This window comes from Oculina patagonica, chromosome 8 (assembly GCF_052425735.1).
Source record: "Oculina patagonica isolate OP01 chromosome 8, crgOcupat, whole genome shotgun sequence".
Classification (NCBI taxonomy): domain Eukaryota; kingdom Metazoa; phylum Cnidaria; class Anthozoa; order Scleractinia; family Oculinidae; genus Oculina; species Oculina patagonica.
Genome location: NC_135765.1, coordinates 15,453,603 through 15,469,813, shown reverse-complemented (window position 1 = coordinate 15,469,813; position 16,211 = coordinate 15,453,603). Strand labels below are relative to the sequence as shown.

The 16,211-nt window shown below is 37.6% G+C and overlaps 1 protein-coding gene across 1 annotated transcript; it reads right to left on the bottom strand.

Moving 5' to 3' along the window:
* Positions 1–60: 60 nt before the first annotated feature.
* Positions 61–6,779, bottom strand: LOC144662306 (uncharacterized). Its single transcript, XM_078523090.1, has 2 exons — positions 5,526–6,779; positions 61–3,144 (listed from the first exon to the last, which is right to left on the bottom strand). Exons 1-2 carry the CDS (start codon positions 5,602–5,604, stop codon positions 785–787), a joined length of 2,439 nt encoding a protein of 812 aa, XP_078379216.1. The 5' UTR covers positions 5,605–6,779; the 3' UTR covers positions 61–784.
* Positions 6,780–16,211: the final 9,432 nt, after the last annotated feature.

The window sequence follows — 16,211 nt, the reverse complement described above, 5'->3', positions numbered from 1 at the left end:
AAGATCTGCCCATTGGAAACAAATGTAACTGAACCAGCGAAGTCAAATATGTAGCAAAAATCAAATTTATTTTAAAATCAACATGTTTATACTGATTGGTTCTCCCTTAAAATGACTCAATAATTCAATTTAATTACTCAAAATCAAGTATACCGAAAAACAGAACTTGATTCCAAAGGAATAGTAACTATGATCCTCATTGAAACTTGTTTGTTAATTACACTGTTAAACATGACCACAAAACCCTGATTTCACACTGAGTGATTAACATCTGACTTCTTCTTACAATATTAATATTCAAGCAGTCAGGTAAGGAGAATAAGGAAAATCATCAAATTTCGGATATTGTCTCGATCTAACAAAAAATTTCAGAACCGACATTAAAAGAAACGTATGGTGTTCGTTAAGGAGAATTGATGTTTTGTGTTTTAAACTGACATGAACACAACGTTGAGCAATGATGCTATTCACACTTAGCTAATGAATGGAAAAAGAAATGGTGAAGACGAATTAAGGCGGCTTACATCTGATTACCGACTTAAGCATTGACTGGGCTACGTCGCGTTCTTTTTGGCAGTTTTGTTACATATAAATAAACTTTAAAACATGGAAATTGAGTTTCAAAATAACTATAACTTTTAAAAAGGTGCTGACGTAGCTAACGTTTTAACATAAGACGAATATTTCCTCTTCATTCGTGAAGTCTAGCGCTGTGTGATTTTAAAACGTTGGTAAGAATCGCCTAAGAATGTTTTCAGTGGAATAAAGAACTTTAAAAAATATTTCAAAATGATACAACTCGTGAACAAAGTCTACTGTTCTTTTTCGCCCAAGGAGTTTTTTCTCTATCCGGGTGCATGCTGGCCACGTGATTCATGAATTCTGATTGGTTGTCTCTGAACGTGGCTCCACAATCCTCACACACAAACATCTTGGAGCGTCTCTCCCGGAAGCCAAACTTATGCACCATGCCGTGAACACGTGTCTGATGTGCCTCCAGTGAACAACGCTGCGTGAACGACTTGTCACACTTCTCGCACTTGAATGGCTTGACGCCCGTGTGTGTTCTTACATGACGCTTCAAGTCAAACGTGTCGTTGAAGCCCTTATCACAGTACGAACAAGTGTAACGCTTGTAGAACGAATGTGTTTTAAGATGTCGGTTGAGCAGGCGACGAAGCGGGAAGGTGCTGTTGCAGATTTCACATCTGTGGTTGTGGGTTGTGTTTGAAGAAATTCTCCTTGAATCTTCGCTAGTATTGTTCGCTAGCATGCTGAGTTGAGGTCGAACACCAAAACCTCCATTGGCCGACACCCAGAATGGGGGGCTCGAGGCTGGAACAGGCAGTTTAGGATGAATGCTAACTTGAGGTGTTTTAGTCTCTCTGTTGAGCAACCAAAGAGTTGAATGGTCTGAAAACACCTTCCCGTTTGGCTTTTCAACTCCAAGGCTCTTCGCATCTTGAGGCAGACGTAAAGTTTCAAAGTCAAATTTCTTCGTTTCAGTAACCGCCGAGTTTGTACTGATACGTTCTGGAGATCCCAGTGAAACAGGAGACGTTTCACTTTCTCTTCTCTCCGTCATCGTGCTAAAAGGCTCGGAAATGTGAACATTCTGACTACTAAATGTCTTCGTGTTTTGTTCCTTCAAGTTACTAGCACTAGTCTTGATAATACTGTGATCTGGTGAATAACTTCTTGATTTATTCTTCATGTTCAGTTCCTGTTCTCGTGATTTCTTTTGAAAGCTTCGCATACGATCTTCCTCATCAGCGATAGTATCCTCAGCTCTTTTGTCACCGTGTTTCCCCTCTCTGACAAGTTTTGGGCTGAGCTGGTCATCTTGTAACCAACCCTTGTGATTTTCAGAAGAGATTTTGGACGCTATCGTTTTCACGTCCACCTCACTCAGGCTTAAGGTCTCTTTCTTTTCTCTGGCGTCACACAAGAAGCCATTTTCTCTGTTCATCTCGGACTTCCAGGCGTCTTTTTCATGAAAACCATTCAAAACTCTGCCGGCTTCTTCATTTGACATTGTCTTTAAATGCTCAGGAATCCACACAGAGCTCGGTGTACTTCTTGTTCTCTCTCTTACTGAATGTTGATCACTATAATTAAATATTCTATCTGCCAGTCTAGCTGAGTTCAAATAAGGCACAGAGACATGCCAATCAGGATAGTTTCGGTAGAAAATATTGGTAGAGTCTTGTTCAGATTCCATTCCATTAGTTATCACTTCCCTGCTTGATTCGTGTCGTTTGAAACTGTTCTTGACGACACTGTTAGAGTCTTTTTCTAGATTTGTTTTGTCTTCTGAGTTCTGAGGCTTTGCCTCTCGGTGGCTGCAGCATCGTTCTTCGTTGTTCCGATGCCCCATGGAATTTCTCACATTTTCTGGGCTAACACTGCCTCTTTCGCGTTTTCTCCGCTTGGCCTCTGGGAGATCCAAGTTCTCAAGAAGCCGAACACTTTTAGCAGACAACCTTTCCCATTCTTTCTCCATACGTTTCCTTTTAAGCGAGTCAAAAACGTCCTGCGAAGGGAGTTGATCAAAGGAATAAATCCCACAGCACTCTCCGTTTTTCTTTCTATTAGGAAATGTTAATTTTGGTAAAGAATGAAGGCCATTTGATGTCGGTAGCCAGATTGACGAAGTTGAATCTAGATGCCAAGGCAGTAGACTATTATCGTTGCTGGCAGGTTCACGTGATTTTACATCGTCTGGCGTCTTCCGATCAGAGTTTACTTTTAACACACTATCTATTCTTGGCTCATTTCTAAATTCTGGTAACGAGTGACCACCTTCCGAAGTCTGTGCTTCTTGACCTTCTTGCAACTTTGAAGAAGTGGGCACACAACATTCAGCGAAAAAATTACCTTGTGTTAAATATGGTGGGAAGAACAACATGCGATGGGGCATAACTTGCCAGTTGTTCCTTAACCTTTCTCCTGTAGCACTTATACGCGGCAATGGGTCGAAGATTTGTTCACTTCTCGTGGCATTTGGTATGTCCTTTTCGTGTTCACTACTAGTGTTGTCACCAGAATGGTTGTGTAAACGTCTCGGTGTGTCCTCGTGTTGTTTGCCGTTCAACATGGCTTCTCTCGATACAGTAGAGCGATGAAGAGAGTTGTAAGCGCTATCTGAAGATGAAAAAGATCGCACTGATCAGTAAGGTCGCAGATGGGTAATGAGTCGAGAAAAGGGATGAAAACTCTTCACCGTAATAACTTTTAAAAAGAAAGAATGCGAGTGGATCACACAGTTCAACAATTTGTTGAGACCAATTTTTTCCTTTGTTATTATAGTTTGAATTCCAAATTCCGTAATTCCACTTGTAAGTAAGAAGGCATATGCTTCAAGAATTAAACCAAATCAAAAGAATTGAGAGAAAAAAGCTTCGTGCCTTTTAGCAAAATCGGCAGCAAGATTAATTTGTTTTGGTATTCGAACGTGCACTTGTTGTTGTTGCTGTTGGCTGATCACTACTAATGAAGTGTTATTAGGAGTCAAGCATGACGCGGCTGTTCTTAATGTAACGGGACAGATAAGCATTAAAATAACAACACACTGCCGGCAACATACGAGCATTCTTTCGAGAGAAAATCCCAGTTCACTTTCGTTTGACTTCCTGAATGAATTATTAACGAAACTGACACAAAAACCCGTTATTCTATTGGTAACTGCAGACGTGCTATCAGAAAAAAATTCATGTTGTCAAATTGAATGGAAAATGTAAATTTGGGTCCATTTGTTGTCATCTGAATCATGTCTAAAATGCTGACAAAACAACTTCAATACTTAAGCCGATTATGCCACAAAAAGATGCCGTGTTTTGACGAATTAAGGCAAGTGAAACAGTCAGGTATACACCCCCTCGAATCGTTGCGCTTTCGAAAACGTTGGAATTGAAACGATACGGTCTGTGAAATGGATATGCGCAAGAAACGGAAATTAGCAAACTTTGTTTAATTTATCGAGAGTGCTGTGTGCTTTTGCTAGCTAAACAAAGTGATGTCGTTGCTGGAACCAGCTGTAGCTATCTGGCAAACTTTTCGTGTCCATGTAACAAATTCGTGACATCTTAAGTAATTTTCAGCAGAAGTTTTTCCCGTAGACATGCCCCTCTGACCCCAAATTAAGTAAATCTTGTATGTTAGAGATAACCCCTTGGAAAACAAGGCTAGGCCAGAGGATTAACTCTCCCGCCCGATTTCTTTGTTTCACAAAACACGCGATTCTTTCGCGCTTGGCTAATTACGCTTGAAATCCTACTACCGCAGAAAGTAGCGCCTTAAAATGTGCCAAAAAACGCTCGCATTCAGATTTGCGCTAAGTTTATTGAATTGAAATTGCCGATAGATTTAAACACTTTAGGCAATTGTTTTTAATTGCAGTTCAAAATTTCATCGTCTTTAAAATGATAATTTCATTGGCAAGGCCAAGTTTCCGGTTCGAGCCTCGGCAGAGAAAATGAAATTGCACAATTTAGTGTAAATTACAGTTTTCGAGTGGAACAAAAAACGACAGGCTTTCGTTTGGTTTTTTTACGTTTTGAAGTCTTCAGGGGACGCGTGCTACATCCGTGAACAAACAAAGCGAGCTTTCAGATGTCAATAGCAATTTCCATTAGCTTCTTTATGTAACCATCTTTATTTCGCATTTGAATATGAAAGCCCATTGAAAAGAACTATTAAGTTTCGTTTGTCAATTAACTCGAAGAAAGGATTTCCAATTTTCACTTTTGTCTCGGTCATTTACAAAGGTTTGCAATCCGTCGAGCCGATCCAAACGAAACTACAGTTTATCGAAAACGGTTTTAAAATTTCCCTCGAACGAATTTGCGTGCAATTTAAGATGCATCCAAATTTAAAAATTCCGTGACGATCCGTTGTTATTACGACCACCATAAAATAAAACACGAGCCCCTGCGGCGGCTGTTCAGTTGTATTCTTTGGCAAGCGCTTGCCTTTTGTTTTATTCACAGAGCACAAAAAGCAGCCGTGTTAGCACAACCTGTTAAACGCTAGTACCGCTTGAATGGTGATTGGATTCCACGCTACCCTTGAAATAATCATGATCTGTGAAAGATTTCCGTGACTCTGGAGTGGCTAGAGCGATTAAAATCGAAAGAGGCTTGAATATTTGTGGAGTAAAATCGCTTCGTATTGATTTATACGAGACAAAGGGGAAGAAAAACATGTCCCTATTGTCCAAGTCGATTTTCTACGTGACCCCAATGCCCCTGAGGAAAAATAAGACCTCAGCATGAATATTTTTTGAAAACATCTTGTTGAGTAAAAAGTTCACGAGACGAAATGTTTTGGCGATTAAATAATCGCTCAACAAATACTATACTCCCCGCTTTGAGGACAACAAGTCGATCGTACAAAACGCCGTAAATTATAACGGTGTAGCAAAAATTTGCAGGGAAAGGACAGTCGATTTCTCAATACGAAACTATCATCTACTCTCAACAATAAACCTTACACAACTCAAAAATATATTATTTAATTTTACTTACCGAAAGAGCTGGCAATGCTTTCTTCTTCGCCAAGTTCGTGTCGGCGCGTCGCCTTTTTCACAAGGAAGGATTTTGGCATGGTAGTTTCGGCAAAAATCAGCTCAAACTCGAAATGGTGAAAGAACGAACGGTTCGATCCTTGACAAGTTCAGTCACGCCAAAATGTCGACTGACTGATGAAATTTCAGCTCGTTAACAGACGCGCAAGGTTTACGACACGTGCTGCTGAACACAGCGCTTCGGATCATGAGAGACCGTTAGAGGTGTGAAGGTAAATTTATAGCTCATTCGCTCTGGCTAGCGTTCATTCGGTCATGTGATATGGATTACAACCAATTACCCCGATATCATGGTATCCGTTGATTACGTCTTTGTCCGCTCTCAACGCGAACAATAGCACAATAAGTCAACAAACACAATAACAATACATGTCCCTTTGAGGGTCTTTTATATTGGTGTTGTCATTTAATTTGGCAGTTCAATTGAGCACTTGTTACGTGCCGTAAATAGCAGTTTTATTTTGGGCCAAGTGGTTTTGGGCAGCGAAGCGAAAAAATGGTTCGCGCCAGCGCGCGTGAATTGGCGGTGTTCAATGTTTCGATCGAAAAGCACTTACTAAATTGACTTAACCTGTTTTATCGCGCGTTTTGTTGAAAAGTGCAGTTAATACCACTTAAAAGTTTAACCGGACAACGATTTTATTTTTCTCGTCATGACAATAACCAGTGGAACAAAAGTCTTCTTTCCCTTGCATAACATATTTGTTATTCCATGGTTCTATAAATGACGATTTTCCGCCATGCGACTTGCGTCAATTCGCCCACTCATTCTACGAAGCAAAGGATCCACCACTAAATATAGAACCCGCGTGTATATTTAGCTTAACTCATGAATAAAACACTATTTAAAGTTGAGGCAGGAAGCGTCAAACAGAGACTGTAACATTCAACGACGTATTTGAGCCGTCGGTTCGTGTGCAAGATCGTAACAAGCTGTTTTCGAACCAAACCAAAACAAAAATACTTGTTGCTACAACAGAACGTTTGTAGCGAGTTTTGAATATTGATTACATAGAAGAGAAAGTCCATTAGTGAAAGCGGAATATTAAACCAAGTGGTAACTTAATCATCGTCTACGGCAAACCGCAAATTTAAGCAAAAAAGGCGAACTCAAACGAAAACTACCGAAAGCATGACAGCCGAGCTTAACTGAATTGCGAAAAATAATTTGCAGTCTTGTTAAAATTTTAAAGATCAAAACAATTTGAACAGAGTATTAAAAAAATCATCCTTTCTCAATTAAATTTATTTCACTGTTATGACCGCAAATTTGTTTAACAGTTCGAAGTGATATATGCAATTAAGTAAATTGGAGGAAAGCGTTTCAGACCGTTTCGGACCATTGTCGCTGTTATAAACCGTACGACTAATTGCGCCACACTCATTTACACAGATCTAAGAATACGTTTGTTTACTAAACTCATTTCAATTATCCGACATTCCCAATTATTAGAAGATGCAAAAAGGAAAACAGACAGCAAAAGGAATATTTAATAATAAAGTAACTAAATACGTGGTAAAAGAATACGACTGTCAAGTTGAATTGTAGTTTATCTTAAAAATAAAGCGAGTACAAATGCCCTTCGGCAACAATTATCGGAAGTGATACCGACTATAGGAAGCAGTCTTTTTTTAATATCCTTTCCGTTATTGTGTTCTATGATTTTGTGCGTTTTTCCGACGGAAAGCAACAACTAATACTTTCAAGTCATGCAAGCTTTTTTTAATTCGTTTGTTAACTTAAACATTCCACCGAATGAAAACAACCTTTGAACGATGAAGATTTTTTTGGACTAGAATACTAATCAAAATTAATGATAATGGGATTTTTCTTGAAAACAGTTAGAAAGTTGTATGAAAAATATTGTACTGTATAACTGAACCCAGCAAGGGACAAAATGGCGGACTGCCACGAGAAAAATTGCTACATAACAACGGTCATGTAGCAAAGTAGAAGTGGAGAAAGTGGGGCTCGTTTCTACTTCTCTCAGTTGCTCAGCTAAGACAAGAGATTACCATATGCATACATGTATACTTAAAGTATGATTTTCAGAATTCGTGAATATTGTGATCGTGTATTCTGGAAAACGAAAACCTACGCAAAACTTACTCGAAATAAAAAGAGAAGTTTTATAACATATCAATATACTAAAGACAAAAATAATTAAAATAAAAAAAAATCTGCGGCCATTTCAAGCCGAGGAAAATAGACAGATGTTTATCAAGAACGTAAATTCTGACACGCGTCAATTTTTGACGTTTTTTGCGGACTACCTAAACAGCGTTTGCGTCACACTGGCCAGCGGTTGTTACTCTCCAAAACAGTGTCGGAAATGTTCGATATCGGTTTTACAAGAAAGGTTATTATAAAAACACAAACCACAATAGCAAAACTGAATGAGAATACTAATTTGCAATGGCATGAAATGCCTGACGAAGTTTATTTTAGGTATTTGCAATTTTGGGAGATTTTACAGGAAAAACTCTTTGATGCGAAAGGATATAAAACAATTTTCAGAGAAAGAAACTCATTCTATCCAACTCTTTTCTTTTGCTTAACGAAAGCAACACACACAAAAGCAACAAAAAAACCAAGGTATATCTTCATTATGTGATATTGATCTTTTCAATAACGGAAGCACGTTTTCTGCGTAAAATTATTTTGGGAGAAGTAATTTTTTTGTTGAGTGCATCATGAAAAATTCAGTAAAAATTAAAACCCTGCATATTTTCTGTACTACAAGATGTACGAATATACTTGTTAGTTTTTAAATAGCCGTTTGCAAGACGTAAATATATGTGATATTTATCACTCTGTTGTAATTTATGTTTAAGTGTTTTCAAGTGTTTCAGTAAGAGGGCCTCTATAGATATGTACGTGTTAGGACGTTCTCACGTTATGTTTACTAGTGTTACATAACTGATCATCAAACGTGATTCCAGATCACGTGTAATGGCACGCAAATCTGGGAAGTACACATGAGATGTATATGTTGAGAGGGAACTGGTAAAAAGGGATTTTGTACAACGAATCACTGCAGAGCAAATATAAAGCAAATGTCGAGTTATTTATTGGGGAAATGAAGAGTTAATTCTAAAGGAGAAAATTACAAACCGACTTCTGTCTTCTGATGTTTTGTTTTTGTCATGAAAGCTGTTTTACTGTAATTGTTACGAGTTAACACGTAGAGTTTAACCTTTAAAACATCTGAGGGTAAAACCCTTTGCTCTAGAACAGCACTTTAACGTCGTAATGTTTGTTATGCTGTACAAGTCCTAGTGTGTGACCATGCGTTACTGTTTACTATGCTCTACAGGTGTTTCAGTGTAACTTAACATCTTTGGACAACATCTTTGTGTGACTACTTATTTATTCAAATGAACTACTAAACTTATTCAAATGACAGTTTAATATTGAGCAGTTTGAATAAGCAAATTTGAAGCTAGTTTGTCTGCAGTGTGGCGACTGTGCAATTAGAGTATGAACGAAAATCACCGATAAACGAAAAATTAAAACTCTGCACTTGCTGAATCACGATTGCAGACCGTTTGACTCATCGTGCAGGTATCACAAAATATTTCCCTCTCGTTCTATTATTAACACAAGCGGTGCATAACTGTGTTTTGATCTTTTCGCTTCGTAGCATGTGTGTACAAGTTTTGCACGGTCAATACAAGTTTTTTCTCGAGTTAAGTTCGACTTCCACAAACTGACGTCAATAAAGAATATGAAGAGATGAGAAACATGATACAAAAACAGACTGCTTTCTGTTGTTTGTCAGTGTTGTTTTGTTTCCCTTGGAAACTATCATTTGCGAGTAGTTACTGTTCTAGAAAATCATTCATACTATTAAAAAAATAGGTGACCATGGAAATGAAGTGATATTGAAAAAATGTTTGTCCTAGACATTAATACTTAAACCTAAAAATGTTTACGAGGTTATGTTTGTTATTTCTAATTTTGTATGTGAATGTCGGATCTTACGTCTGCTCATTATCACCAGTACATTACGAAAGTAGCCAAAGAGACGCTTAAATTCAGGTTAAAAATAAATTCGATCTTTGAAAGTGTGTAATAAATCTTTATTTCAAGAGAAAACAAGAGTTCTAAGAAAACGTAGGTTTTTGTTGATATGAATAATGACGTCACGAATCGTCACAGGATGACGTCAGATCACGTTTAATGAGTCAAGGTTTCGGAAGATGCGAGCAGTGTTTGTGTTGATCTGTTCGCTCCATCGACTTTGTTTACATCTTGTGACACCAACGGGCCAGTATAGACAGGCCAATATAGGCTAGATACTACAGGTTTTCTTTAGGTGACTTAGACCTCAAGAAAACCACTAATTAATTAACATTTTATATTTTATATCTGTTTTGACCATGAGTTACTAGAATAGCAGCGCGTTTTTTTACAAGTACTGGCAATAATGCGAAATCAAAACCAATAAAATAATTCAGCAAGCAATGAAAGCACCTTTTTCTATTGAGACAACCGAACTACGTTTGCGAAGAAGGCTTGACCTCGTTTCCATGGCGAGGGAATGAGAGAACGACCGTGCATGGGAAATAACAAAAACACCTTCTTGACAGCTTTACGAGCAAAGGCCAAGGTAGACTGGTATATATGGCCACCACAACAGAGAGAGAATAAATAAACTCTCTTATCGTTTTGGACTTTATACTCAAGTTCGTAACACCCGTAACAGGGACTTTGGGGGAACGTATGACCAAAGTAAAAGAAACGTTTTGTGTAAATAGGTCAGAAAAGGAAGAAGAATTGAAGGGGGAAGGGGAGGGGTAATATCCAAGGGATTATGAATTGAAGTGATTTTCGTTTAGCAAACTGATGCGTACCTGTCCATTGCCTTAAAAGAGGAATTTTACTTTACGCGGTCTACTTTTGATTTACTCAGTGTAGTTACCTGTACTCGGCAATTTCCCCCCCCCCGCGGCATATTTTGGCTTTCATCTTAGATTTGTTTCTTATATTCTTCATAGGACGGGATATTAGTCGGGTAAGAGATTTCTTGTATTTGTGACATTCGCTAAAATGAGCACAGGCGAAAAGAGAAAATCCAAACTAAAAAAGTCGACTTTTCTTTGGCGTAGCCTAAAGAGTAGTCCACGAGAACGAATCGAATTATTCCGTTTAGTAACACTTTGGTATTTCACAACTGATTAAACAAAGTTATAATTTTATTGTGTAGAATCAGCTGTTGAGGCTAAAATCAAAAGAGGAGAAAAGAATTATTGTCTATTCCTGTTAGAAAAAGATAAAAAACGAGAAAGACAAGAAAAGCAAAGCCGTCAAAAAGTCTTTGATTTGTTTACATACTGATGACTGTGGGTGAAGCAGAAACTACCGCCGTATTTTATTTTAAGTATCAAGACACTATCCGCATTACTGAATGACACGAAAGCGACACACAATGACAAAAAACGCCGCCTACACTTTCTTAAAGTGATATTGATCGTTTTGAAAAAGAAAGCACATTTTTTGCACAAACTTATTTTTGGGGAAGTGATCTTTTTTGGTGAGTAGTCATGAAAAATTCAGTTATTGTCACAACTCTACATGATTTATGTACTACACGGTGTACGAATATTCAGTTAACAATTCTTACTATTCCCCTCATTCATGTCAGTGCCGGTGGCCAGTGGTGGATATTTACCTCGCCGCGAATTGTTTTAGAATATCAGCTAAAACAGTGAGATAAAATAACCAAAAAAGGTTGATTTTTAACACATTTATTCCTGTCAACGATTGCAATTTTCGCGCGTGAGGAGTTGCTCGGAAGTGAATAGCAAAGGATATCCGGAGTTTGAGTAGCCAACAAAGCTATACGCTGTTTTAGTATATACTAAATATTTTTAGTTTTAAATAGCCGCATGCAAGACGTAAATATCGATATTTATCACTCTGGTGTAAATTTTGTTCAAGAGTTTTCAAGTGTTCTAGGAAGTGGGCCTCATGAATATAAACGAGTTAGGACGTTTTCACGTCAGGGTTCCTCGTGTAATAAATCGTCAAACGTGATGCCAGATCACATATCTGGGAAGTACACGTGATTGTGAGATGTATATGTTGAGAGGAAACTGGTAAAGAGTGACTTTGTGCGGCGACTCGTTGCAGAGCAAATATAAGGCAAATGTTGAGTTATTATTGTGTGCTATTCAAATTGAAGTAAATAAAACGTCAATACGTACAAGGAGGAAATCACAAAACAAACCGATTGCCGTTTTAAATGACGTTTTCCTTTTTTCGTGAGAGCTGTTTTTACAGTTGTTTTTTTTTTGTAATTTTCACGAGTTAATACACTGAGTTCAAACGTCGAGGTAACTTATGTAGTTTAAAGTTTAAAACCTCTAGGGATGGGAAGGTGGGGGGCGGTGAAATCCTCGGCTGTTGAGCAGTACCTTTATGTGGTGCTGTTTCGAACTGTTAATTAGCTTTAATTATGCTTGACAATGTGGTTCAAACTTTAAAGTCTGTACATGAAACCATAAAGTGTGACCATTCACATGAAAGCTACTGAGCAGTACTTTCTTTCAAGTCCGTGGATGAATCGCAAGTGTGTAAATATTCAAATGAAAGTTATTGAGCAGTTTTCATAAACAAGTTAGTTTGTTTGTAGCGACTGTGCGATTAGAGTATGAAGGAAAATCACCGTACAACGAAAAACAAGAACTCTGCACTTGCTGAATTGTTTTGTTTCTCTATTCTCTTTTGTTTCTCTTGGAAACTATCATTTTCGAGTAGTTACTGTTCTAGAAAATCATTCATACTATTAAAAAAGTAGGTGACCCTGGAACTGAAGTGATATTGAAAAAATGTTTGCCCCTAGACATTAATATTAAACTTAAAAACGTTTACGAGGTTATATTTGGTATTTTCTAATTTTGTATGTGAACGTCGGATCTTACGTCTGCTCATTATTACCAGTATATGAAAGTAGCCACAGAGACGCTTAAATTCAGTTTAAAAATAAATTCGATCTTTAAAAGTGTGTAACAAATCTTATTTTAAGAGACAACAAGTGCTTTAGAATTAGAAATACGTAGGTTTGTGTTGATATAAATAGTGGCGTCATACTACGTCACGAATCGTCAGAGGATGACGTCAGATCACGTGTAATGGGCCAAGGGGTCAGTAGACGCGAGCAGTGTTTGTGTTGATCTCTTCGCTCCATCGACTTTGTTAACATCTTGTGTCACTAAAGGGCCAATATAGACAGGTCAATATAGGATAGATACTACAGGTTTACTGACTTCAAGAAAACCATTCAAATTCCCATTTCATTTTTTATTTAGAAATTGACGTAGATAATAAGTATCTCTACTGACAAGGAGTTATTAACTAGAATAACAGAGCGTTTTTCTTTTTATAAGTACTGGCAATTATGCGAAAATCAAAACCAATGGAATAATACAGCACGCGATGAAAGCATTTTTTTCTGTTTAGACAACCGAACTACGTTTGCAATGAAGGCTCAATCTCGTTTCCATGGCGAGGGAATAGAGAACGACCATGCATGGAAAATAACAAAAAAAACACCTTGTATTGTCAGCTTTACGAGCAAAGGCCAAGGTAAACTGGTATATTAGGCCACCACAAGATAGCGAGAGAGAAGAAATATACTCACTTATCATTTTTGACTTTATACACAATTTCGTAACACCCGCAACGGGGACTTCCCCCCCCAAAAAAAACCCCAGTTAACTGGGGGAACGTATGACCAATGTAAAAGAAACTGTTTTGTGTAAATATGTCGATGAAAGGAAGGAGAATTGGGTAGGGGCGGGGGGGGGGGAGGTAATATCCGAAGGGATTATGAATTGAAGTGATTTTCGTTTAGCAAAACCTGATGCGTATTCGTCTTTTGGCTTACAAAACAGAATTTTACGATGTCACTTTTAATTGGCTTAAACAAGCTCGACAATGTATTAAAAGGAATCTTATCCCAGCTTTACGCGGTCTACTAGTATCTTTTGATTTTCTTCTATTTTTCGGTAGGCGAAAATGAATTTCTTGTGTTACGCGGTAAACGCTTAGGGAAAAAAATCCATACTAAAAAAAAGTCGACTTTTCTTCGGCGTGGCCTAAAGAGTAGTCCACGGGAACGAATCGAATTACTCCGTTTAGTAACACTTTAGTATTTCACAACTGATTAAACAAAGTTGACGAGTGTTTTTATAACGCAATTTTATTGTGTGGAGTCAGCTGTTGAGGCGAAAAAATGATAAAAAAGAGAAAAGAAATATTGTCTATTCCTGCTAGTAAAGATAAAGAAACGATAAAGACAAGAAAAGCAAAGCCGACAAAAAGCCTTTGATTTGTTTACATACTGATGAGTGTGGTTGAAGCAGAAACTACCGCCGTATTTTACTTTAATGATCAAGACAGTATCATTACTGAGCCATTACTGAATGACACGAAAGCGACACAAACAGGGACGAAAAAACGCTGGCTATACTTTCATAAAGTGATATTGATCGTTTTGAACACGAAAGCACATTTTTTGCGCAAAATTATTTTTGGTGAAGTGATCTTTTTTGATAAGTAGTCATGAAAAATTCAGTAAAACTTGCAACTCTACGTGATTTATGTACTACACGGTGTACGAATATTCAGTTAACAATTCTAACTATTCCCCTCATTCATGTCAGTGTCGGTGGCCAGTGGTGGATATTTACCTCGCCGCAAATTGTTTTAGAATATGCTAAAACAGTGAGATAAAATAACCAAAAAAGGTTGATTTTTAACACATTTATTCCTGTCAACGATTGCAATTTTCGCGCGCAAGGAGTTGCTCGGAAGTGAATAGCAAAGGATATCCGGAGTTTGAGTGGCCAACAACGCTATCCACTGTTTTAGTATATACTAAATATTTTTAGTTTTTAAATAGCCGCATGCAAGGCGTAAATATTGATATTTGTAACTCTGTTAAAAATTATGATTAAGAGTTTTTAAGTGGGCTCTCATGGACTATAGCTATAAACGAGTTGGTGTTCTCGCGTCATCTTTCCTCGTGTTGTATAACTAATCGTCAAACGTGATGCCAGATCACATATCTGGGAAGTACATGTGAGATGTATATGTTGAAAGGAAACTGGTAAAGAGTGACTTTGTTCGGCGAATCTTGGCAGAGCAAATACACGGCAAATGTCGAACCGATTTATGTTGTTTAACGATATTTTGTTTTAATCATAAAAGCTGTTTTTACTATATTAGCCAGGTTTTCAATAGCTAGGAGTGAAACCCCTGGCTATTGAACCGTACTTTCACTTGGTACTGTTTCGAACTGTTTATTATGCTCTAACTTGATGAAACCCAATGTGTGACCATTCAAATGACAGCTATTGAGCACTTTTTTCATGTGGTACTGTCATGTGTTTTTTTCACGTGGTACTGTCGTGGTTCTTACTTTTAAGTCTGTGGATAAAACCCTAATGTGTCCATTCAGTTGACAGGTATCGAGTATTTCGACTGTTACTTTTCACATGGCAGTGTTTGTTATGCTGTAAAGGCTAACGCAACTCAAGTGTGTGAATACTCAATTGAAAGTTGAGCAGATTTCATAAACAAATTTGAAAATAATTTGTTTGTGACGGCTATGCAATTAGAGTATGAAGGAAAATCGCCGTTAAACGAAAACTAAAAACTCTGCACTGGCGGAACCACGGTTGAACACCGTTTGACTCATCGTGCAGGTATCTCGGCGTAGTTTCCTCTCGTTCTCGGCTATTATTAACACAAGCGGTGTATAACTGTGTTAAGCTTTTCGCTCCGTTGCACGTGCGTATTTTGCACGGCTAATATGAGTTACTCTTTGAGTTTAATTTGAGTTCCACTAACTGGCGTCAATAAAGATGAAAAATAGGTTACAAAAACAGACTTGTTTCTGTTGTTTGTCAGTATTGTTTTGTTTCTCTTGGAAACTATCATTTGCAGGTAGTTACTGTTCTATAAAATCATTCATACTATTAAAAAAGTAGGTGACCCTGAAACTGAAGTGATAATGAAAAAAAATGTTTGTCCTAGACATAAATACTTTAACTCAGTTAAAAACGTTTACGAGGTTATATTTGGTATTTTTTTAATTTTGTATGTGAACGTCGGATCTTACGTCTGCTCATTATCACCAGTATATTACGAAAGAAGCCGTAGAGACGCCTAAATTCAGTTTAAAAATAAATTCGATCTTTAAAATTGTGTAATAAATCTTATTTTAAGAGACAACAAGTGCTTTAGGAAGACGTAGGTTTGTGTTGATATGAATAGTGGCGTCACACTACGTCAGAATCGTCAGAGGATGACGTCAGATCACATGTAATGGGTCAAGGTCTCGGTAGATGTGCGCAGTGTTTGTGTTGATCTCTTTGCTCTATTGACTTTGTTTACAACGTATATAGCTAGAGGGCTAATGTAAGGTATAAGGTTGTCTTTGAGTGACTTTGACCGTGGACAAGTATCTCTACTGAAAAGGACTTACTAAAATAACAGAGCGTTTTTTTACCAGTACTGGCAATTATGCGAAAATGAAAACAAGTGGAATAATACAATAAGCGATGAAAGAACTTTTTTATATTTACGCTACAGAATGACGTTTGCAATGGAGGCTCA